This window comes from Narcine bancroftii, chromosome 4 (assembly GCF_036971445.1).
Source record: "Narcine bancroftii isolate sNarBan1 chromosome 4, sNarBan1.hap1, whole genome shotgun sequence".
Lineage (NCBI taxonomy): Eukaryota > Metazoa > Chordata > Chondrichthyes > Torpediniformes > Narcinidae > Narcine > Narcine bancroftii.
Genome location: NC_091472.1, coordinates 103,305,062 through 103,329,414, shown reverse-complemented (window position 1 = coordinate 103,329,414; position 24,353 = coordinate 103,305,062). Strand labels below are relative to the sequence as shown.

At 42.1% G+C, this 24,353-nt stretch overlaps 1 protein-coding gene across 4 annotated transcripts in view; it reads right to left on the bottom strand.

Moving 5' to 3' along the window:
- mthfd1l (methylenetetrahydrofolate dehydrogenase (NADP+ dependent) 1 like) overlaps window positions 1-24,353 on the bottom strand; it is a 198,225-nt gene that overhangs the window by 50,227 nt on the left and 123,645 nt on the right. For all 4 annotated transcript variants that reach the window (XR_011355972.1, XM_069932267.1, XM_069932269.1 and 1 more), the window contains exons 21-25: window positions 19,280-19,419; window positions 17,565-17,606; window positions 14,575-14,675; window positions 7,759-7,936; window positions 755-862 (exon numbers count right to left, since the gene is read on the bottom strand). Coding sequence is in view for 3 of the 4 variants with exons in the window: in XM_069932267.1 (XP_069788368.1) it covers window positions 755-862; window positions 7,759-7,936; window positions 14,575-14,675; window positions 17,565-17,606; window positions 19,280-19,419 (569 nt within the window). In the remaining variant the exon portion in view is untranslated. The remainder of the gene's footprint in view (window positions 1-754; window positions 863-7,758; window positions 7,937-14,574; window positions 14,676-17,564; window positions 17,607-19,279; window positions 19,420-24,353) is intronic.

Below are 24,353 nucleotides of genomic sequence, written 5' to 3'. Positions count from 1 at the left end.
GGTGTTGTCGGCAAATTTGGTGATAGAGTTGGAATGGTACTGAGCTGTAAAGTTGTGGGTGTTGAAGGAGTGCAGTGGGGTATTGAATGCACAACCTCGGTCAAAATCATGGAACCTCTGCCCTTCAAGAGTGACTCTCAGCCACTTTCTCAGAAGCTACTTTTTTTAAATTACAGGCATTTTTGAGCACCTTCACTGGAGATAAAAGACGTTATTCCTGCACGATTTGGATCTGAACAAACAACTTTGCTACATAGATCAACTTTCCTCCATTATGTTCAGGACAATAAGAAGATTTATGGAATAAAACTATGAATCTGTCTGCAGTCATTTCAGAATACATCATGAAGCATCTCCCACGACTCTTGCTCGTTACTATAATTATACAGTGTGAGGAGCTATATTTTTCCCCTTTACTGAATGTCGATAGATGAAGTAAACAAGGTCAGCACTATATTCTGCCTTACAAATTCTACTGTGCTATTCCCTCTCCAATTCAACTTCAAAACCCTCGCTGGTCCATCACACCCAGGCCTTAAATCTTCCAAAAGAACCATTCATACTCTTGCCGCATTTCACTCTTTAGAGGCTCCACATGATGACGGGCTCTGGACCCGCAGCATGTACAAGCACTGATTACAAAACAAAATTCTTAAATAAATCCAAGTCTTCATCAATAGGCAAGCCATCTGATTCTTCTGCATAATGCTGACGATTATCAAATCCAGCATTCCCAGCCAATCTACCGACTCACCTGACTTGTGTACAGATCCACTTTGGACTGAGCTTGGGCAGACAGCTCAATATCCTCAGCTCCATAAACCTTCTGGGCGATTGTGCGGATCTTTTTCACCATGGGCATCTGTGAAAAGACACAACTGTGAATTCGCTCAGAGAAAAGAAATGGGAGTGACAGATGATAAGCAAACCTGCATGGTTTTAAAAAAGTGCAGGAAAAATCAAAGAGAGATACAGAACAGAAACAGGCCTATCGACCCATTGAATCCGTGATGACTATCAACAATCCCTACATTAATCCATCAAGGTTAACCTCCAGGTTGAGTCAGCGATGAAGAAGGCAAATGCAATGTTGGCATTCACATCGTAGAGGAATAGGATACAAGAGCAGGGATGTGATGTTGATCCTTTATAAGGCACTGGTGAAGCCTCACTTGGAGTATGGGGTACAGTTTTGGGCTCCTTAATGAAGAAAGGGTGTGCTGGCATTGGAGAAGGTTCAGAGAAGGTTCACAAGGATGTTTCTTGAAATGAAGAGATGAGCATATGAGGAAAGTTGACAGTTCTTGGACTGCACTCCTTGGAGTTTAGAAAGACAAGGGGGACCTTACAGAAGTATTTCAAATGTTGAAAGATGTGGACAGAGTAGATGTGGAAAATTTGTTCTCCATGGTAGGAGAGCCCAGGACAAGAGCTCAAAACTTCAAAATTGAAGGGCATCCACTTAAAACAGAGATGCGGAGGAAATTCTTTAGCCAGAGAACAGTGAACCTTTGGAATTTGCTACCATGGGCAGCTGTGGAGGCCAAGCCATTGGGTGTATTTAAGGCCGAGTATTTGAATAGTCAGGGTATCAAAGGTTATGGGGATAAGGCAGTGGAAGTGGGGCCATAGGAGAATGGATCAGCTCGTATTGGAATGGCACAGCAGTCACGATGGGCAGAATGGCCTTCTTCTGCTCTGATATCTTATGATCTAACACTCGAAGCAATTATGCAAATGAGGGTTACAGGTGATCTTGTAGAGCATTCCTGATTTTCTGGAAACTAACAGGGGGCAGGGAAGAATCTATACTGAGGAACTACAGCGTAAAACCTCTAGACAGCTAGAGCCCGCAGTCATCAACACTTCCTTGCCAAGATGACACAAGTGCTTCCAGAGGCCACAGTTACCATCAGTCATGCTGTCACCCTCCACCTCATTTCCAACATCTCCCAAACACCTTCCCTTTCCTTCTAGCTCCACTTCAGATGGATTGACATTGGCCATTCTTGGTGTTCGTGTTCCTGAACTTTCAAAGGTCACTGCGCAGCCAGGATGTTTAGCTCTGAATATTAGCCAAGTTCTTTAAATTTCTACTAGATGACCAAAAAATGTCAGAGAACTATAGCATACAAACAGGCCCTTCAGCCCATCAAGGTCATGCTTACCAACAATAACCTATTTACATTCATTTATCCTGTTTTTATTTAAAAAATAATTATATTATCAAATTTATAGAGGCCAATTAATTTGTCAACCGCACATCTTTAGGAAGCTGGAGCATGCGGGGTGGTGGAGGGGTTTGAGGAGTGGGGGGATCCAGGCACATACAGGGAGCTAACTCCACACAAACAGCACCCAAGATCTGGATTGAAACCAGAGCTTAGAGGCAAAGAGCATTAGCACATACGTTGGGAGGAAATAAAACATTACAGGAAAGGGGCCGATTTAAATCATTTGATCAATTTTGAATCAGTGGGTTCTTTTTGTTTTAATAGATGCCCCTACTCATAGGACAAATATTGTGACTACTTACCTTATCCATGTCCCTCCTGATTTTATACACCTCTACAATGTCCCCCCTCAACCTCTGACACAACAGGGAGAAAAGTCTCACCAATTTAGTGGTGCCCTCAAGCCCTTCAGTCCTGGTAAACATCCTGGTGAATATTTTCTGTACCCTTTCCAACTTGATGTTTTCTACAGCTGGATGACTGGAACTACGCAAAAAGCCCCAAATGGGGTCTCATCACCAACTTGTACAAATTTTAGCACTGCTCAGTGGGAAACACTCTTTATCGTTGCAGAACTGTCCAATGGGAAACACACTCTTTACCCCAATCAGCATTATCCGATTCTAACACAACCCTGACCTACCCCAAGAGTTAGTCTCCTTCACACTGTAGGAATCAAATAAAATAAAATCAAAAATCAGCTCCTTTCCAAGACATAACATTTTAGTCTTAAGCAAGGTCTGACTTGCTCCCCCAAGTCTTTTATTTCTGCCCATTATTATACCCAAGTGATCCTACAATGCATGGTTGGGGTCCCTTCAGAGCTGGGGTGTGGAGAGATGTCCAGATCCATCAGAGTTTTCATTTATCAGGCTGCTAGCAGCCAAGGCAATGCAGAGGTCAACACTCACATTTCCACGATGATCATTCATTTGAAGATCTTGTGCCTTGCCTTTTTCGGCTGCAGTCCAAAACCACAACATAGCAGACTGGCACCAGTCGGTGCAGTCTCTAGAGGAATAACCGAGTTAAGCTCAATGCCACATTGTTTATCTCAAGTAGGTCAGTGGGAAGCATCACCTGCTGGGAGCTGGAAGGTGTTGGCTCGAAGAGCTCATGACCCAGACAGACACTGGGGACTCGTGCTGTCCTGTCAGAGATGCTATCCATCAGATGAGATGTGAGGAAGACCTCTGCCTGCCTCTCTCACGTATATACGAGATGCATTGGCACTCTTTGGAATGCTGGCTAATACTCTTCGTTAACCATCATTGAAAGGGAGGAAATAAAACATTACAAGAATGTAACGCCACAAAAGCCCAGTGGGGTGTATTCCAACATCAGGTGAGTGTGTATGGCCACAAGTAACTGCAGGTGATGTTAAACACCCACTGCACATTTATAGAGAGGCTCCAAAGATTTCCCGGTCCACAAACTGCTCCCAACCACAGACCCAATGGAGTGGACATCGAAGCTGAATGGAGGGAGATATCTCTTGTGATCAACATCTGCTCCCATAGCTCAAGTACTGGCTTGATGGGAGCACCTTTATCCACCTGCCCCAGAACCCACAGCAACTTCCTAACCTCCTGACAGAGCGCTGAGCAAAGAACTCATCTTTTGGCCACCTGCTGAAACCATAGAGTCACTGCACTGAAGTAATGCCCTGGCCATTCTGCAGCCATTCACACCAACCCAACGTTAAACCTCCAGGTTCTACCACCCACCTCATCAATGGGTCCATTTATAATGGGCAAGCCAGCAATAAGCTCTTTGGGATGCAGGGGGAACCTAGAGCAGCGGGGTTGTGGGGGAGGGGAAGGGAATCATGCTGCTCCTAGAGTCAGTGTCTGTCCCACAGCATCAGCCAGCTGCCTGGTACCTCCAGGCGATTGTGGGTCCATCGTAGGCATAGCTGGCTGAGGTAAAAAATCTTCTGAATGACCAGCTGGTGCCGTCAACTGAAAACATTGAATGCTGGGCAGTCGTTGAGCCATCCGTTTTTACCCACCTCACCAATCCACACATCCCTTCCCTTCAACACCGATTGCCTATACCCATTCAGTGGCAGAGGCCAGCATCCATCCTTCTCCACCTGAGCACAGGGTGCTACTGGCTCTCTTTCCAACCACACAGGCCAGTGAACTCCCAGCCCCTTTGATAGGGTTGCTTCCATGATCCCTTGGACATGTCAATCTGCCGGCCAACACCCCCCCCCTCCTGCTCAGCCCTGAACCAGCTTGGCTTAGTGTTTATTTAATTCAGGTCCTGGCCTTGCCAGGTTGCCACTGTCCACTGCAAGGCCCCAGAAAGGTCCTACCCAGCTTCCTGGAAAAATTTCAAGGTCTCTTTACCAAACAAAGGGAAAACCTGGAAGAAAGCCAGAAGCAAGGCACTACTCCGAAAGTGCCTTGGACAATACAACACCAGCCAAATGACAGTCAGATATACTTAACTGGTCTGATCAGCTGCTATCTGATTAAATCTCAACAAACACAAATCACCAAGACTTAGCAAATCTGGTCCATCTACAGGACTTGTTCAGAATAATTTATTGAATCAAGTATTGAAATGCACCAGATATTATGAGATGCACAGCACATTTAGCCACCAATAATAAAACAAGTGAACTGTTCTTAAGTTATTTCCAGAGTGCTGCTTCTGGCCCACAGGCCAGTGGGGTGACTGTTAGAACCATGAGGACAAATAAGCAGGCAGACTGTTTTCTAAATGGGAAGACAAATGAAAATGGCTATATGCAAAGAGACCTAGGATAGCCTATAGGTAAACTTGTATATTGAGACAGTGGTGAAGAAGGCAAATGCAATGCTGGCATTCATTTAAAGAGGAACAGAATACAAGAGCAGGGATGTGATGCTGAGGGTTTAAAAGGCACTAGTGAATCTCACTGAGCATTGTAAGCAGTTTTGGGCTCCTCATTTAAGAAAGGATGTGCTGACATTGGAGAGGGTTTAGAGGAGGTTCACAAGGATGATTTTGGGAATGAAAAGGTTACTCTATGAGGAACGTATGACATCTCTTGACCTGTACTCATTGGAAATTAGGAGAATGGGGTGGGGGGGGGGGGAAATCTCATTCAAACATTTTGAATGTTGAAAGGCATGGACAGAGTAGATGTAGAAAGGCTGTTTCCATTGGTGGAAGAGTCTAGGACAAGAGGACACAACTTTAGGATTGAAGGTGGTAAATGTGTGAAATTTATTGCCACAGGAGGTTGTGGAGGTCAGGTCATTGAGTGTACTTAAGGCAGAGATTAGCCAGGGCATTAGATGATATGGTGCATCTGGGTAGTGGGGCTGAGTGGGAGAATGAACGCCTCATTATTGAATGATGGGGCAGACTCGATGGGCTAAATAGCCTATTTCTCCTCCTATGTCACTAAAAGAAGTGACTTTCAAAGCTGATCCTGAAGCTGTACTTTACAAGTACATACTCTTATTCCTGGATATATCTAATTTGGGCCATAACAATGCACTCTGTACTCTACTAATATTTTTTTCTGAAATCAGTTTTAATTTCTATCTTTCAATTGAGATTGAATTTTCTCCTCTAAATAATTGAGTTTTGCAAGCACTATTAAAAAACGTCCAACTCTGTGCAAAAGAACCTGAAAAAGGCTGTTTAATGGATTAATTTAACTAAGTTCAATAGAGTTCAATGGGGAGATATTAAAGAACTGGATACAATAAAAGACATTTAATGGGCAACTGTGGAGGCAAAGTCGTTGGGTGTATTTAAGGCAGGGATTGATAGGTATCTGAATCATCAGGGTATCAAAGGTTATGGGGCGAGGGCAGGCGTGGAGCTGAGTGGGGGAATGGATCAGCTCACGATGAAATGGCGGAACAGACTTGATTGGTCACATAGCCTATTTCTATGTTTTATGTATTCAAGTTGCCAGCAGCTGCAGCAGTGAACATCAAACAGCGTTTACTTGTTCAAATCCAGATTTCAGTTCACATAATGAAGTGCTCAGCCCTAGATTCATTCTTCTTTTTCAAATCAGTCATAGCGTTTAAAAGGGGAATTAAAATGAAACCGTACACCAGAAAGCCCCAGCAGCAGAGAGTGGGATGAAACCCATGCTGCCGCTATTGTGCCGAAGAGCGATATTTCCAGCTGGTCATTGGATGAACACCTCAATGGAGCAAAACTAGTTTGCCAGCAAATTAATCTTTGCTCCCTTTGTGCAACACAAGAGTTTCAAATTGCTCTTAAACAGGAAAGTCTGCAGACGCTGAGATTGTAGTGTAATACACCAAAGTGCTGGAGAAACTCAGCAGGTAATGAAATGCCCGTAGGAAATAAAGACTCCAGAGATCAGAGCTTGGGGGTCATCTGCAACTGGTTTATTAGGTAGCCCCAGCTTACATTGTAGCATTCTGTGCTGCTCGTCATTTCTCCCAATCAGACCAATTACAGGGACAAATAATATATCAAGAGGAGATTATCAGCATGTTACTCGATGTCTAGCTATAAGCAGAACAGTTATCCCATTTCTTATGAACACAAGATGACTACAGTTCAGAAGAAATACATTCAGCTGTGAAGTTCTCTGAGAAGCGATGATGAAGTGAACGACACTACATGAAAAGGTTAGTCAGGTGATCCTTCAGTGTCATTCAAGTTGCTGCTACATGTAACGACAATCATACTAGTGGACCCCACCGTGCCTATGTCTTTGTTTCTGAGTGGCTGAAAATCACTCCCTCAGGTTTGCAGGGGAAAGCGTTAGATCACTGGCAACACACAGGAGACTGCAGAAGCTGGAGGAACTCTCCAGTTCAAGAAGCAGCAGTGGGAGAAAAAGGATGGTCATCAGTTAGGGCCAGGACCCTTTGTCAAGACTGGGGATGTGGAGAAGTGAAGCTAGTGTAATGAGTAGAAGGTGGGAGGATGGGTCTATGTGGGATTGATGAACCAGGGAGAGGTGGCTCGTGGATGGTCAAAGGCAGTAGATTGGCAGATTCCAGGCAAAGGAGCATTTGCCTACTAATCACTCTCTCTACCCTGGAAGAATCATCTTCCTGACCCTTTGATTACATTGCCTCTCTCCCTTTGTCTGGCATCTGTCAATCTACTGCCTCTGCCCATCATGCTTCACCTCTCTCTTGCCCACCAAATCCACATGGACCCATTCTACCCCTCCCAAACTGTCCTCTTTTACACTCACATCCATACCCCTGGCCTGGATTGTTGACCATTCTTTTACTCCCACAGTTGCTGCTCGACTCACCCAGTTCCTCCAGCAGATTGTGTTCACCTTTGGGTCACTGGTGAATTAATTAGCCTGACAAGGCTGGTCAGTATCAACTTCATGAGAATTGTGGGCCAGGAATCCACATGATCCACAAAAGTCTGGGTCACAGTCTGCATTACTAATATATAGAAAATGTATGTGTTGTCTATTTTTTCCAATCACTTGCCAATGAAGATCTGGAATGTAACTGCTTGGTGTTTATAATGGGTAATTGAAGCAGAGCTACTCAAAGGGAGGTCTCACCTCTGGATCATAGAGATATTTGAAGTTGCCTTTCTGCTCTGCAGCCTTTCTGACAGCCTCGGCCAGCTGTACAGCACCCCTGCCTCCAGTGGCCCAATGATTGCAGGGAACAGCGTCGTAAGCTCCAGAATCTTTTGCGATCTCACAGACAAGTTCAATCTCTGCCTCACTGTCAGTCCTAAAGAAAGGAGAATGGGAGTCATGCGGTGCTTTTCAGAATGTTAGGTGGCTTTGGAACAGAATCGCAAGTCAGCTCCATGAAATACTATCCATTTGCATGCAAGTAGTAAGTTAACAGATCCAATGTCGTGTGCTGATCATGTTTTTGGTGGTGGGGTTGAAGGATAAGTTAGCCAGGACACTGAGGAGATCACCACCAAACCTGCTCTTCCAAATTGTGGCTCATCACAACATGGTGTTCCAGGGCCCCAAGCATTGACAGGTTACATGCATTCACATTCATATGACAGCATGTATTAAGTTGGCTTGTGTGTTGGAGTCTCCCAAGTTGTGCTTCAATTTGAGACTGTTGCATTGCTGTCAACTATGCTAACTGGAAATCAATATGGCTGCTTAATGGAAGAGATGACCCACAACTAACTTCCTGGATGAGAAGGAGAAATGCTGACAAGTAATCGTGGTCCATGGTCCACCCCACACATTAAAAAAAAAACGACTTATAAATTCTGCCATAGTCAATCCTACATCAATTTTAGCCAAGGCAAAACGCATGCAACTATTTAAAGTGTTTAACGTTGCAAGTGGGAATTAATTTGCACGCAATCTTGCTTGAATTTAAGTTATTGCGTTGCGTTTAAGAACCACAACAGGAACGATTTAACAATACATTCCATTCTCCAAGGAAATATTGCTCTACGCCTCCAAAGATCTTCCAGTTATTGATGTAATGCATAAAGGTAGTCACATAATACAGGTACATGATCCTCTATCTGGACATCTAAAATCCGGCAAGTGGGGAGAGAGGCGGCAGCGTGAGTTGGGTGGCCAGGTGACCGGGCACGTGAGTTGGGCGGGCAGCCGAGAGACCGGCAGCGTGAGTCGGGTGGGCGAGGGGGTGGGGGGGAGATAGCAGGGCGACTGGAAGGGGGTGGGGTGGATACGGTAGCACAATTCAGGTGGGCTTAAATCTGGCTTTCTGAAATCTGGAAAAATCCAAAATTCGGAACACACTATCCCCCAAGGGTTCTCGATAAAGGATCTTGTACCTGTACTACATTTAGATTCAGGGTCGATTCATATAGACCAATTTCTTCACTGAATGTTGATTATAAAATAGTAGCTAAGGTTTTAGCTAATAGATTGGCTAAATTTTTGCCACAGTTGGTTCATGTAGATCTGGCTGTTTTTTTATAAAGAATAGATATTCTACAGACAATATTGTTAAGTTAATTTCTTTAATTAATGCATCTAGGAAGCAACTCAACCAACTAATGATAGTAGCTTTAGCTAAGGAGAAGTCTTTTGATAGAGTGGAATGGAGTTTTATTTAAAGTATTAGAGAAATTCAAGTTGGGGCCATTCTTTATTGTTTGGTTCAAGCTTTATATGAGGATTCGTCAGCTAGGGTGGTGACAAATGGGCAAATATCATCTTCTTTTAATTTAACTAGATTGACTAGACAAGGATGCCCTTTGTCACCAACCTAATGCGCATTGGTAATAGAACCCCTGGCTCCATTGATTAGACAAGATGCTAATAATAAAGGTATTAAAGTAGGTTTAGAGGAGTATAAAATTAATTTATTTGCGGATTATGTCTTAGTATACTTAACTTATCCTAAAGAGTCTTTGGGTTATCTACAAAAGTGGCTGGAGCAGTATGGAGATATTTCAGGTTATAAAATAAACTGGGGAAAAAAGTTAAATATTGGCAGTAGCAACTGGAGAATATTTGATTGTAAACGATTGACACAATTTCGATGGTCTAACAAGATTAAATATTTAGGAATAGTTATTGATGTTGATTATCATAATTTATACAAGTTGAATTATATTCCTTTATTTTATAAAATTAAAACTGATTTACATAGATGGAAAGATTTACCATTAACTTTATTGAGACGTGTTAATTGTATTAAAATGAATATTTTACCATGTATAGAGTATCTTTTTCAATCTATTCCTATAAACTTCAAAAGAAAATTTTTAAAGAATTGAATACATCAATACATTTATTTTTATAGACTGGTAAATTATCTAGAGTATCGTTGGAAAAATTAACATGGAAGTATGCTTGGGGGAGGGGGGGCTTCAATTACCACATTTTCAGAATTATTATGAGGAGGCCCAATTGAAATTTATTAATAGGACGTTTGATACGGCTTCTTTTCCTGTTTGGGCTAAGATTGAATTGGCCCAGATTTCAGAACAAAGCATGGATCAATTTATTTATAAATGGAATCAATGTCTTTTACAAAATTATGACTTTGCTGTGTTGAAACACTTAATGGATGTATGGTATGGTAGGGATCAAATTATTGTACTAAGGGTAAAGTTTCTGTTAAAACCCCATTGTATCAGAATAAATTACTTCCTTTCTCGGTAAATAATATTTAATTAAGACAGAGGGAACAGAAGGGTATTTGATTAGTGGGTGATTGTTTTGAAGGGGGATTGTTATTGTCATTTGACAGATTGATGGAAAAGTTTGGGATTATGCCAAATACTCTGTTTGCATATTACCAAGTACGTACTTGGTTATTAGATAACGTAGGGCATGAGTTGAATTTACCTAAACATTCTAAGTTTGAACTTTTGTTGACAGAAGGGAGTAAAAATGGTTTTATTTCAAAAATGTATGATTTATTGCAGCAGAAGATGACTAAGCCTGATTTGTATAAAACGAAGAATAAATGGGAGACTGATTTGGGTATTTCAGTATCTCAGGCAGAGTGGATGACTATGTGGGAGGAAAATATGACCAAATTAATTAATGTGAGATTATATTTAGTTCATTATAATTTTTTACATCAATTGTACTCAACTCCTGAGAAGTTAAAAGATATAGTTTTAGTTCTTCAGATGTGTGTGTTTTTGATGTGGGAAAGAGATAGGTACTTTACATTCGGTTTGGCTTTGTGAAAAGGTGAAACTTTTTTGGCAAAGGATTATGGAGTTTTTGGAAGGCTTATTTAAATTTAAATTAACATCTGATCCATTACTATTTTTATTGTGATAGACTACTACATTGACGTTAGGTTTTAAATTGGACAAATTTCAAATGGCATTTATTTGGTTAGCTTTGGCAGTTGCTAGGAAACGTATAGCAATTATGTGGAAGGATTAAATTAAGTTGAATATTCAAAGATGGCACATAGAAATGAGAAGTTGTGTTCCTTTGGAAAAAATAACATAATTGACATGACAATTATTCTTTTTTTATTAAAAAGTGGGATCCGTATTTTAAACGTATGGTTTAAAAATATAATGGTTTTGTTTAGATGGGATTGGCCTTCACTGTGGCACCTAATTATTAATTACTATTGATTTACATGTATTTTTGTTCTTTTTTTTGTTTGTTTTCTTTTTGGGGAGTAGATATTAGTGGGGAGAGGTTGGGAGGGAGGGATGGGGAGGGGGAGGGGTTATATAGTGAGAAAATCTTGTAATGTTAAACTTTAATTTTTATCCTTATTTTATCCTTTGTTGAATAAATAAAGTTTAAAAAAAATACTACATTTAGAAATTCTTTTAACTTTTGTCTACCATAACGCAGACAGTCGTCACTTTGTCAGCACCCCTCACAGAAACCACAGATCCTAGGCGGTCTACCCTCCAAGTACTTGGTATAATGTCATGGGTCTGAAGTTGAAGCAGTTGCCAGAATGAACTAGAGCTGAAGAATTATATCATGGTGATAAGTTACAAGAGCTTTCCAAGTATTCTCTCGTACATTGTAAATTAGGAGGGAATCTATTTGGTTTAAAACAATTAATGGAGCAAATTTAAATTTTTTAATTTAATTTTTTTTCCCAATATGGACATGCAGCATGGTAACAGGCCATTTTGTAAATTGCCACCCAATTTACAACCTACAACCCCCGGTTAGTTTCGAATGGTGGGAGGAAATGGGAGCCCCCAGGGAGAACATACGAACTCCTTAGATTCGAACCCTGATCATAATCGCTGGGGTTGTAAAGGCATTGCGCTAACAGCTATGCCAACTGTGCCTCATATAAAATGTTTTCTTTCAGGGAAATTTGATAAATACATGAAAGGGATAAAAAAAAAAATCACAAGTTACAAGAAAAATGTAGTGGAACTAACTAGACTGGTCTCATGGGTTTGAAGGGTGGAATGATCACCACCCTTTCTGTATGAATTCTCCTCACTGACACCTTCAGGGTAAAATCATGAATTATTGCCAGATTATTCAAGGATAATATCGTTGTTTAAAACAAGGGACAGTGGACATCTGAAACTCTTTCCAAAAGTTCTGGGGACCACGTCATCTAAAAAGTTCCAAAGCAAGATTTGGAGATGGTTAGGCAAAGTGACAAGGTTAAAGGAATGAGATAGATCTATAAAGGGGTGGGGAGAAATGGAGGAGGGGCAGGCAGATGCCTCCAGAGTAATTTCCAATAAAACAAAGTTCAGGGTGCTTGGAGATTTGAACAAATTATCAGTTTAGCTGATCAGTTTCACTCTCAATCCCTGTATGCCAGAGCAGTTTAGAATATAGAGGAATCAATATGAAAAAGACTGAACACTTTACCAGTCAGAAAGCTTCAGATAATGCTGCACTCAGGTGGGATCATCAAGGTCACCCAAGGCAGCACCTCTGCAATTTTAGCTGGTCCTCTTTTGCATCAATCACAACTCACCCAAAATTGCGCTATCCATATCCTGACTTCTCAGATTAGGAACAGGAATCAAAGTGCAGATCCCTGCTTCCTCATTCACCACTGACCTCCCAGTTTGGTAGGACACATTGCCAGCAGCCCCGCTCCAGTGGCATACTTAGTACAAATTTTGCAACAGTAAGCTGTGTGCATCGAGAACCAAGGCTCATGGGCAAGAACTCCAACAAAATCTTGAACAATCGCCAGTGCCAAAGAATGTCCTTTGTAAGCTGCTAACTCAAGTCTAATATGGTTTGAAAGGGCTTAATTCATAAACTAAGGGTTCTTGTTGTTTGTTTTATAAGGTAGCTGATGAATACATTTTAATCAGCCTGTTCAGGCCCACATCCACAAGGCCTGGGTTAACTGCATTACAGGACATTTTTTCCCAAATTTAAAGCCTCTTCTTGTTAATTATCCAACAATTGAAGCTTTAAGAACTGGAATCCGGTATTAGTTATACTATTTTATTCAATTTAACGGATAATTCAAAACAGTTTTAATACAGAAACCAAAAATAAGTTGGAATTATTCTAATTTGACCCTTGGACAAAGTCTGAATCTCTAATTCATTGCAACTCAATCAGAAATATAAAGTAATCTCATTAACACTGAATTGTTTTGCCAAATGGAGTTGCTGAAACTTGTATTTGCTCACATTGATGACCAATTTGCAACCGTGTGTTGTCTTTCTCACAGAGGCATTATGGGACTCCAAACTACGAACAGATTCCTGTCAGCAAACCCAGCTTCAGAGAAATGAGCTTTGAGAACAGCACAAGTGGAGGCATACTGAGCAATCTTTTGAGCTTGAACCTTAGGTGATTGAAGGCAAAGAACATTATAGCCTGGCGAAAGGAATGGGGAATGTCAATGATACAGGAACACAAATGTTTGCAGAGATTGTAATACATTTTTGTAGGGCTAAATGGCAATACTCTTAACAGTAGTGAAACTGCAGAGACTGGTGTGTCTCTTGGCAAATGTTAGAAGGCTACAATGAAGCAGTCACTGAAGCTCAAAAGATTCTGGACTTAGAAAGAAGTAGAATACAAGAAAACCCCCATTGCATGCACAGAAAACACAAGTTTAGCCCTGGAGCAGAGTTCCAATCTTATCACAGCCATTCTTTTTGTCCTCTCCCTCCACCTTTCACTGTACTTGAAACACATTCACTTCTTCATGTTGCTTTCCTCTGATGAAAGGTCAACAAACCACCACATAAACATTCATGTCTTCCAGATGCTCCTCGAGTATTTCCAGCATTATCCATCTTTAATCAACTGTGGATGACTGCATCCAATTCCACCCGTCAAATAAAGATAAACAATCAAGGGCTTTCAAGGTTCAGTAAAATGACTTTACTGGAATGGTTCCAGGGATCGACTTGGGAAGAGAAGAGGGGAGAAATTAAAGTTGGGATAAGTACTAGAATTTATGGATCACCTTTTACAACCTCAAAGCAATACCTCGGGAAGAAAAAAAACTTTTGAGTAGAGAGGATTTAGTCTACAATGTCTTGTAGAATAGTGGGTAGAGCTTCAATTGAAGCCTTCAAGATATTGGATGAACGTTTGTAGGAGGAGGAACAGTTTGGGGAGGGCTGAACCAAAAGCATCCTCTCTTCATCTCAGATTTACCATTCCATCATGGGAGAGGGGCATGGCAATGGACAGATCCAAATGCAGGCACTCAGGATTTTAAATGCATTTACATTCATGCCTTGATAATCAGTAAGCCCAACAGTAGTCTAAAAGGTTACCTCAACGTTAGTGACACTATTTGATCCCTTCTGTTGATTATCGAGATTTAATGGCCCACTCACTTGCAGGAACTGCTGTGCTCCAGATGCCAGCACCAGCTCAGATCCATGGACTGTTGTTGGAGGGGAGAGGCTGCATGAAAGCTATTCAAAACCCCAGCTGGTGAGAAGGTCCAGCAAGTCTCACACCTACTTGAATACGTTGACAGCAACCACGACTGGAATCCCGAAAAGCTGAGCAATCTGGATCTGCTTCTGCAGGTTACAGCACCCATCAGCCACCAGCTTCAGGTTCTACAATTACATAGGGAGATGCATTAAATATAACAGAAAATCAGAATGCTCTGATCCACAAGACTCTGTCGAGAGAGTGGGGAAAATGATCAATGTTTTAAGTCAGTAATCTCCTCAAGAAGCTAACTCTGCAATCGGATTTAATCGGACCCGCTCCAATCGGTCTCTCTCTCCCTCACACTGCTGGGCATGAGGAACAGACAGATCCAAGGAAGGGGAGGAAAAGGAGCTGGTTTCAGGTTGCCCATGGTGAAAGTGTCAGCTCTGTGAAAAGCAAATGCATTGCTAATGTATTTTTGGACAAGGGCTGTGGGCCAACAGGCTTCAAACGAGTCAGAAAAGACAGTTTCATTGAAACCAAATGATTTTGATTGCTCAATACTGGGAATCTGGGAATTAGTCTAATGTGGGGGGACAGGGGTAGGGAGGTTAAAAAGTTTCCCATGCAGCTATCAAATTCAGTACAAATCCGATTATCCAAAATAGTCAGGACCGGGCCCATGTCAGATAAATGGCTCTTTTTGGAGAACTGGTCATTTAAAAAAAAAACGGCCCAGCAGCAACAGCAAATCACTTGCATCAATGTTTAAACAACAACAAAAAACATGGAAAGGCTTTTAAAGCATTAAAATAATGTTTAATTCTCATCAAATAAATGCTGGTTGGAAAGCCGCCGCCAATCACTGAGACATCCCAATCGCGCCGTCAATCCCCAACACATGCCCAGTACCACAGCCAATCGCCGAGACCTCACAACAGCTCCCGTCAATCCCTGATACATCCCCAGTGCCACAGCTGATCAATGAGACCTCCCAACCACCGCCGTCAATCCCTGACACATCCCCACTGCTGCCGCTGATCCCCAGGGAGGCTTCCTGGGCTGGTGGAACACTCACTGTCCAGTCGGCATGCTCCTGTCTTCCTAGTCATCAGAGCTCCCGACGGTGACGCCCAAGTCTCGACTCCAAATCCTTTCCTAGGCCTAGGAGAGTCTGGTGCGCGTAAACAGTGGTAGGCCGGGTTCAGAGTCAGCATCAAGAACTCCAGTGTGCTGAGGAGGGAAGGAAGGAAGGGGATAGGAGGGAAGGGAACGTCACTGAGCCCAAGGCCCCCCTCCTGCCTGGGAGGCCACTTTCCTTCATGATGCGGGACAAGTGATTCTTTTGACCTCTTGCAGTTGGGAGACAGCGGGATGCAGTTTGAGAGGGAGAGTTGAAGAGAAAATTCAATAGGGGAAGGTAAAGAAGAAATGGAAAGAGAGAAGGGAGGGAGTTACCTGACACAAGGATAGTCGTCATTCTAATTTCATGTCCAGTGAATTTTTTTTCAGCCTGTGAGGTCAGTTCTGCTCAAAAAAAATTTTGGATAAATGAGGATTTGTGATTTTGGAGAATCCTATTTTGGAAAATCGGAGTCGTACTGTACAATCAAGTTACTGTGGCGGCTCACCACGAAGCATGCGAACTGGCCCCGCTTGTAAGCCACGTGGCGGGGCAGCCGGCCAACATTCCCTCCTCCCAACACGGGGCTCAGAAGCCTGCGCTGGGGGACCACGTGACGCCCGGGTGACGCCAGCGCCCTCCAGCGCGGTTCTCAGCCAGGTCCTGGCTGGGAATATAAGTACAGCCCAGCAGCCTGCAATAAACCAGTCTGCTCACTGAGCGCAACCCATCTGGTTGCGTGTGTTCTTTCAGGGGCAGCATAGCTGCCGCTACATTACTAAAGGAAAAAAGCAATTGGAATGAGTGAAAAATCAAAACCTTTATCGACTTGACAATTTCTGAAAGACTTTGACAGGGAGAGAAGGAAGTTGAGAGGCAAGAAACTTTCTGCCTTGTGGAAAGAGGCCAAAGTAATCTGGTGGACATTGTTAAGTTCAGGAACACAGTTAGGTCACAATCAAGTTGTCCGAGGTACATCCTACAGCCTATTCCCAGAACTAATCAACAGCTGCATGAAGTCTATGCAAGAACAAGGCTTTGTTTACAGGTGAGAGTCATAGGTGCAATACACTTCATTCATGAGCACTGGGGCCATGATTGCTTCTAATTTACATCAGTAATCAATCAGAAAGGTTTAGAAAAACAAACTAGAAAAGGGCTCAAGATCAAACAATCCCAACATTAACAGCAGAGATAGAGGACAGAATCTGATGAAAACTTGAGCAAGTCTAACCATTTACCCATGACATCACTGACTTCCCCTGTCATTAACACTCTGGGATTACTAACAATCAGGTAATTTAACTAATGCCCAGTCAGATCCTGCAGCTTCGAGACAGTTCAGATCATGGGTAACTGGTACAAATGCCTCACCTCCAAGCCTTTCCATCAGCCACAAGTCTGATGGAATACTCTCCATTTGCCTGGCCAAGTCCAGTTTCAACACAAAGAACTGAATTTACCACCCCCATTGTTCACTTCCCTCACCCCCCATTTACCAGGCTTTGGAAGATACCATCCGCAGGAAGCATTTCACTTAATCACCGAAGCAACTGTCTGCCCCTGCACCCTCCACTACGTGAGAACAAGGACAGCAAGGACACGGGAACACCACAACTCCAACCTGCAGAGTCCAGGAAATAGATAATCGACGGCCACGTTCAAGCTTTTAGTCACTCATGGGACTTGAAATGCAGGCATTTCAATTTTACATGAATTCTCAATATATATATATATATATATATATATATATATACACACACATATATATGGGTTTTCAAGACCATTTAGGTGGATTTTATATATGGATGTGGGCAGGTTGCTCATATTCAGATTCCACAGAAATAAGGTTAGAAAATATCAAATGGACAAGACAAAGATCATTAACACAAATTAAATCACCAGGGAACACTGAAGCAGGTTCTGGTCTCTGTGGAGATCTACTCACCTCTTCAGTGTACTCTTTAGATAGGGGCTTGCCTGCAGTAACCTGAAAGAGAACAAATTAATCAGTTAGCCATCAATTTAAATCTTTGCCAAATTTGGAAGTGCAGAGATGAGGTCGAGGTTATGTTTTATAAAAGCCAAATGCAAAAATAAAATCAGCAGAGACCAGGTAGAACTAACTTCAGCGGATTCTCCCAACTTCAGGACATCTCAAAATGCTTCAGAATCAACCTGTTTGGCAAGTACAGAAAGCATCTGCTTTTATCTCATCCTATTTTACACTCACCAGGATGACAAGATAACTACTCGAATTTAACATCTCAATTGTAAAAGTTTTGTGTCCACTAAGACAAAATTAAAACCTGACCACAGCAGGCATGGAGGTTACTGCAGAAACTAAAGCTCCACACTCTGGTTACCCCCTTACAGGAAGGATATGGAAGCTTTGGAACGGAACAGAAGAGATAATACCAGGATGTCATCTGGTTTAGAGATTATGAGCTATGGGAAGAGAATGGATGAACCTGGGCTGTTTACTCTTGGTGTCCCGAGGTGTATAAAATCAAGAGAGCCAGTGATAAGGTCAGGATATTTTCCCCAGAGCAAAAGTATCACACATCAGAGGACACACATTTATCTTGAGGGGGAGAAGATTTAAGGGAGGTGAGTGGTGTTTGGAACGGGCTGACAGGAGTAGTGGTGGAAGCAGATATTGTATTTAAGAATCTTTGAGACAGACACCTAAATATGAAGGGGATGGAGAGAAATCTACCCAGTGCAGAATTGTAGTTTGATTTTTGACGTCACATTCAGCATGCACCATCTTGGAAGATCTTTCCTGGACCCAACACCCCAACGGCATCGTGAAGAAAGCAAGTCAGTGCCTTGACTACCTCAGGAGTTTGCGGAGGTTTGTTACGACACCATAAACCCAAGCAAATTTCTACAGATGTGTGGTATAAAGTATACTGACTGGTTACATTCACGATCTGGTATGGGGACACCAATACCCCTGAGTGGACACATCCCAGGACATCACAGGCAAAACCTTCCCCATTATCGAGAACATCTACAGGGAACAGGGAGAGCAGCAGCAATCATCAAAGACCCTCACCACCCAGCGCACACTCTGTTCTCGCTGCTGCCAACAGGAAAGAGGTATAGGTGACACAAGACTCATACCACCAGGTTCAGGAACAGCTGCGACTCCTCAACCACAAACTCAATCAGAGATTCAAGTAAGGGCTCTTACTTGTGGGCTTTATTGATATTTTAAAAAAATTTCTCTGCATTGCACAGTTTGCCTTCATTTGTTATGTTAACAGTTCTTTATTTGTTTACATATATTTGCGGTGTACAGTTTTTCTACCACTACTAAAATTAAGTGATAATTCTGCCTAGCCCACAGGAAAAAAAAATTCTCAGGGTTATATATGATGTCATGTATGTACTGTCTAAAATCTGAATCACATGGGCTGAAGGGCCTGTTCCTGTTCTGTGTGGTTCAACGTAATCGGCTTTGACTGACAACACTAGAGCTAGCTGCGGGCCACAGATAAACTCTCTGACATTCAGAATTTCAGGTCCCATGCTCAACTTTTATGCTGCGTTGCTGCAAGACCGTTGGACTACAGCTTGGGATGAGACAATCCTTATCTAAGAGTTGGGGTACAGCTTCACCCTTGAGCAGCCACCCGGCTGCCCATGTATACTCACACTGGGCCCACCCCCGTGCATCTTGAGGGCTCGGATTGTTGCCACAAGCACCACCACGTCAGGCTGAAGGCCCGAAGCCCGGCACTTGATGTTGAAGAACTTCTCCATCCCGATGTCAGCCCCAAAGCCAGCTTCAGTTACTGAAAGGCAAGACACTACAATCAGAACATCCAGAAAACTAAAGTCATAGCCTCCGTTTGAAAATTATTACTTTTCATCAAATCCTCCACAACCTTGTGTCTCCCTCTCTCTAATCCATTGAATTCACCTCCATTTTGGCCTCTAAAATATCACTGACCTCCTCTACATCAGTGAAACCAACTGCAGATTGGGTAACCACCTCTCCGAACACCTGCACGCTGTGTGTGGGTCTAACGTTGCTGGATTGATAGCAACTATTCATAATGACTTGATGGCTCTAAGAATATGTTCAGGGAGAGGAATCAAGAATGAATGGGAATGAGATTTGAATATATCAATTCCAGATGAAGACTGGGATACCACACTTGATCTGATTAATAATACTTCATTCTGTGCACGACATTGTTTAATACAATTTAAAGTGATGCATAGAATACATATGTCCAAAGATAAACTATCTCATTTTTATTCTGATGTTGATCCAATATGTGATAAATGTAAAATATTTGAGGCCTTTTTGACTCATGTTTTGGGAATGTCCAAAACAAAGAGAATTTTGGGAACAATTTTTCCAAATTTTCTCAGAGATTCTTAGGATTAAATTGGAACTGTGCCCTTTTATTGCTTTGTTTGACTATTCTCAAGAGGAAAATATTTCCTTGAACTTAATTCAAAAAAAGAATAGTAGCTTTCACTTCACTGATAGCCAGGTGAGCAATTTTGATGAAATGGAAAGATAGCTTAGCACCAACTCATATGCAATGGGTACAGGATATTAGGTCTTGGTTGAGATGGAAGAAAATTAGATCAAAGATTAACGAGATCAAGATTGAATTTGACAAGATATGGGGCCCTTTTATGGACTACTATTATAACTTGAATACGTAGGCTGGGGTGCTCTGGGTGTTTCCTGTTCGATGTCCAGGAACCGAGACTCGATTCTTTACATATTATTCGTTGGTGACCATGTTTAGTGGGAAGAGTAGGATTAGAACCGAGGTGGGGTGGGAATGTCTTTTTCTTTTTTTCTTTACAAGTAGAATTAGTCCAGTTAGCTAACCAACAACGAATATGCTGTAATAGTGGAATATGAGGTGAAGTTTTCATAAGGGAATTTCTACTTTATTTGAGCATTGCGTACAAGAATTTCTCTTCAAAGCAATAAAAATATTTAAAAAGTAAGATTGAGCTTCCTGTGACTAACCATGTGAAATCCATAATCATTCCTAGAGTCGCATGTGTGTCCTTATCTGTTGTCAGGGAGAGGCCAAACGTAAACTTGAGAAACACTATATTTCTTCTGCACAGCTTAAACCTCATGGTATGATGATTAATTTTGCTAATTTCAGGTAACCCCATTTCCATCTAATTCCACTGTTTCTAAGTCCTCTTTACCTACTCCTGTACATTTTTTCTCAAACATTTCTTTCCTCCCATCCTTCCTAATGGTCTCTCAACCTCTCACACCCTCTGTCCAACACCCGATCACCTCTAGGTTCTTCCCCATTTATACACATCATCTATTCTATTTTTGTCTTGGTAAAGGTCCTGACCGGAAACATTGACTGACCATTTCCCATGGCTGCTGTCCGAGCCCTCCAGCAATTTTTTTTGCATGCACAACATTCCAGCACCTCCAGCTTTTGTCTTTCATTACTGCCTTAAACCCAACCATTCAGTACCTCAGCTTCAACCAGAAATAATTTTCCAAATGTCTGCAAAACCAGACAGAACAAACAAAAGTCAATGCACTGGTGCCTGTTGCGCCATTTTAATGAGATCATGGCTGATATGTCTCACCATCCCCTTGCCTTGGCTCCACATCCTTACTTCAGCAAGTTTCCATCAATCCCAGGCACAAAAGTTAATTGAACAGCATTTACTGGGACTTTAGTGGGCACGTTCAACGTTTCTGAAAGAACTCTTTCTCCTGACTTCTCCCTGCCCATCTCCAAATATGATTTTAGTTTGCTTTGCTTCATCGTAGACTTCTTCACCAGTGACTTCCAGCCATCCCATTGTTTCCAATTTATTTATTTCTTTAAAATTTAGACATATAGCATGGTAACAGGCTCTTTTGGCCCATGCCACCCAAGTGACCTACAGCCCCTGTACATTTCTTTGAATGGTGGGAGGAAACAGGAGCCCCCGGGAAAAGCCCACAGGCGCGGAGAGAACGTACAAACTCCTTACAGACAACGTGTGATTTGAACCCCGGTCTCAATCACTTGCGTTGTGACGACGTTGCACTAATTGCTACGCCAACCGCCCTTCAAAAAAAATCAAACTATAATTCTGAGAATATAAATCAATCTATAATTCTGAGAATATACAGGTCTATCTTGTATAATTTCTTCTCATAGACCAACCCTGGGAATTTAACATACTGATTAATCTTCAAGGCTTCCAAATGTAACACACTCTCCTAAAGATGAAGTGCTCAAAGCTGTACGCTGTTCCCCAGAAATGGACTGTGGGCTTCATACAATTGCTGCCACACTCTGCTCTCTACCATTATTTTTGTATCACATTGTCACATTTGCATGTAGAAACAAACTCCTGAGTCTACCTGGATAGACATCCTCCACACTCGAACCAGGCTTTAGTTGGGTCTCATTTGGAATATTGATGAGCAATTTTGATGAAATGAAAAGTTTGATGAATTTGGAATATTCTGGTCACGGTCGCGTTGGAAGGATGTGGAGGTTTTGGGGAAGGTGCAGGAGGTTCAGCAAGATAGAGGAGTCCATTAGCTATGAGCTAGAAACCACAGTTTTGTAGATGCCTCAAATGCACCACCAGGGGAAATGGAGACAATAACAACTTCTATGAGGCATTTGGACTGTATAAGCCTAGGCTGGGAACAGAGTGATACAGACCATGTACAAGCAAATGGGATTATGGTGGCTGGAAGGGCCTGTTCCTGCACTGCACTGTTCCACATTCTGACTTGTACTGGCATTAGGTTCCATCCCCCATTTGATTCATACACCTCCCATCAGTGAAGACATGAGCAGCAACTCACCACCACCTTCTCAAGAGCACTTGGAACAATAAACAAATGCTGGCCTTGCCTCCGATACCATGGTTTCAATTACAAACAAGTTTATCTGATCAAGTCCCATGTGGAGCCAGTGTCAAATATATTTAGACCCATGACATGCAGTTAGATTCTTAAGATAGTTGTGCATTACAGTAAAAACTTTAATTGCACAGAAAACTTAAAGACAACAGTACGTTGGGTAAATAACAGGTCTGTAGATGCTGGAAATATGGAGCAACACACAAAGTGCTGGAACAACCTAGTGGGTCAGACTGTATCCGGTAAGAACAGTCAACGGTCTATTACATTCCCCTAACACTGTCTGACCCGCTGAATTTCTCCAGCACGAAGCAAGTTGCACCTATGCGAGCGAGGAGGGTTTTAAACGTCAGCCGATCATGAAGTCAATTAATTTAGAAAATAACACGTAACATCTCCTGTTAACAGCAGAAAGCTTCTGGCGCCCAAGAATAGTAACACATAAATGACACAAACAAAATTAATACTCAATCACTTGCTGCTCAACAAACCTGATTGACAGATCAAATAAATGATCATCTCCCCTCAAGGTGAAGTATTGACATAACCTGGAGCCTGATGCAAAATTTGGTCCTTAGGTTAAACACCACTTCTCTTTGCATCAAGTATTTTACTCTCTCACAATTGAGACCAGGTTGAACCCCAAGAAGGTCTAGGCCCAGTTAATGCACTTCAAAGTCACCTCAGTGTTCCTCAAGGAATGGTAGTTCCAACTAGTTTGGGAGTGCTCTCACCTCCATGTCACATTTTAAGAGCTTAAGTCATTCAGTGGCTTGAGTATCTAACCAGTGAGGACTTTGAGTGCACCGAGTTCTGAAGACCTATGCTGAGGTTGGAGCAATTCAACAAGGTCTTGGTGGAGGTGGGCCTGGAGATCTCAGACCAATGTGTTCAACAGAAGCCATGGTCCTCCTGTACATCTTGGAAAACGTTAAAGGCAGATTGCCAGGTTACCTCTGCAGCTGTTCCTGCCAAACGCTTGCTGCATGCAATCAAGCCATCAGCTATCAACTTGAATGATTTCCAAAAGTCAGAGCCAAACAGCAGGCGAGAGAGCACAGAAACAGGCTATTTGGCCCAACAAGCCCGTGCTTGTTTAGGTCATTTGGTGGATGCAGAACACATCTCAAGATATCCACTTATTGCTTATCTGGTCGAATCATTGGAATAGTGAAGCCTGCAAACAATACACAATTTATCAGGTCAATGTGTTTTCCAGAGGCATCAATCAGTGCTTTGTAAAGTTGAATCAATGGGAAATTTATCACTGTACACTGTTGTACTTGACAGGAACCATTCAATTGAATGTGGTGATAGAGTGAAAGACCAAAAGGCAAGTCCAGTTTTCTTTTTTATGATTTGTGGTAATGAGAACAGATACCAAACTTGTAATTGGCAGACTTCTAGAAAGTGAGAAATATACAATGACTGTTTCAACCACACAATATGTTGAAGTTAAACATATCTATCTACAGGGTATTAGTCAAATGCAAATGAGAACACATTTCAAAGGATTATTTGCCTGTTAAAAAAAAGGAGGAAAAACAGAAAATAATTTGAGATAAACATGGTAGGAAGTCACTTGAATGAATGCTTCTCAACACACGGAATACTGAGAGGGAGCTGGCCTGCTCAATACCAAAAGAAACATGCACACAAGCCAGTCAACTGAACTTGCAGTAAACTAAACAGACCAGTGCTCCAAACTCTAGCTCAAATAACCAGGCTGCAAACCAGTCTGCCCATTTCTACTGCTCTTCTATTCTATGCAACTGAATGCACACAACACACAAACTTCAAGCACTGCATTTAGTGTCTTCACGTAAACTCACTCTATTCTTATTCTTATTA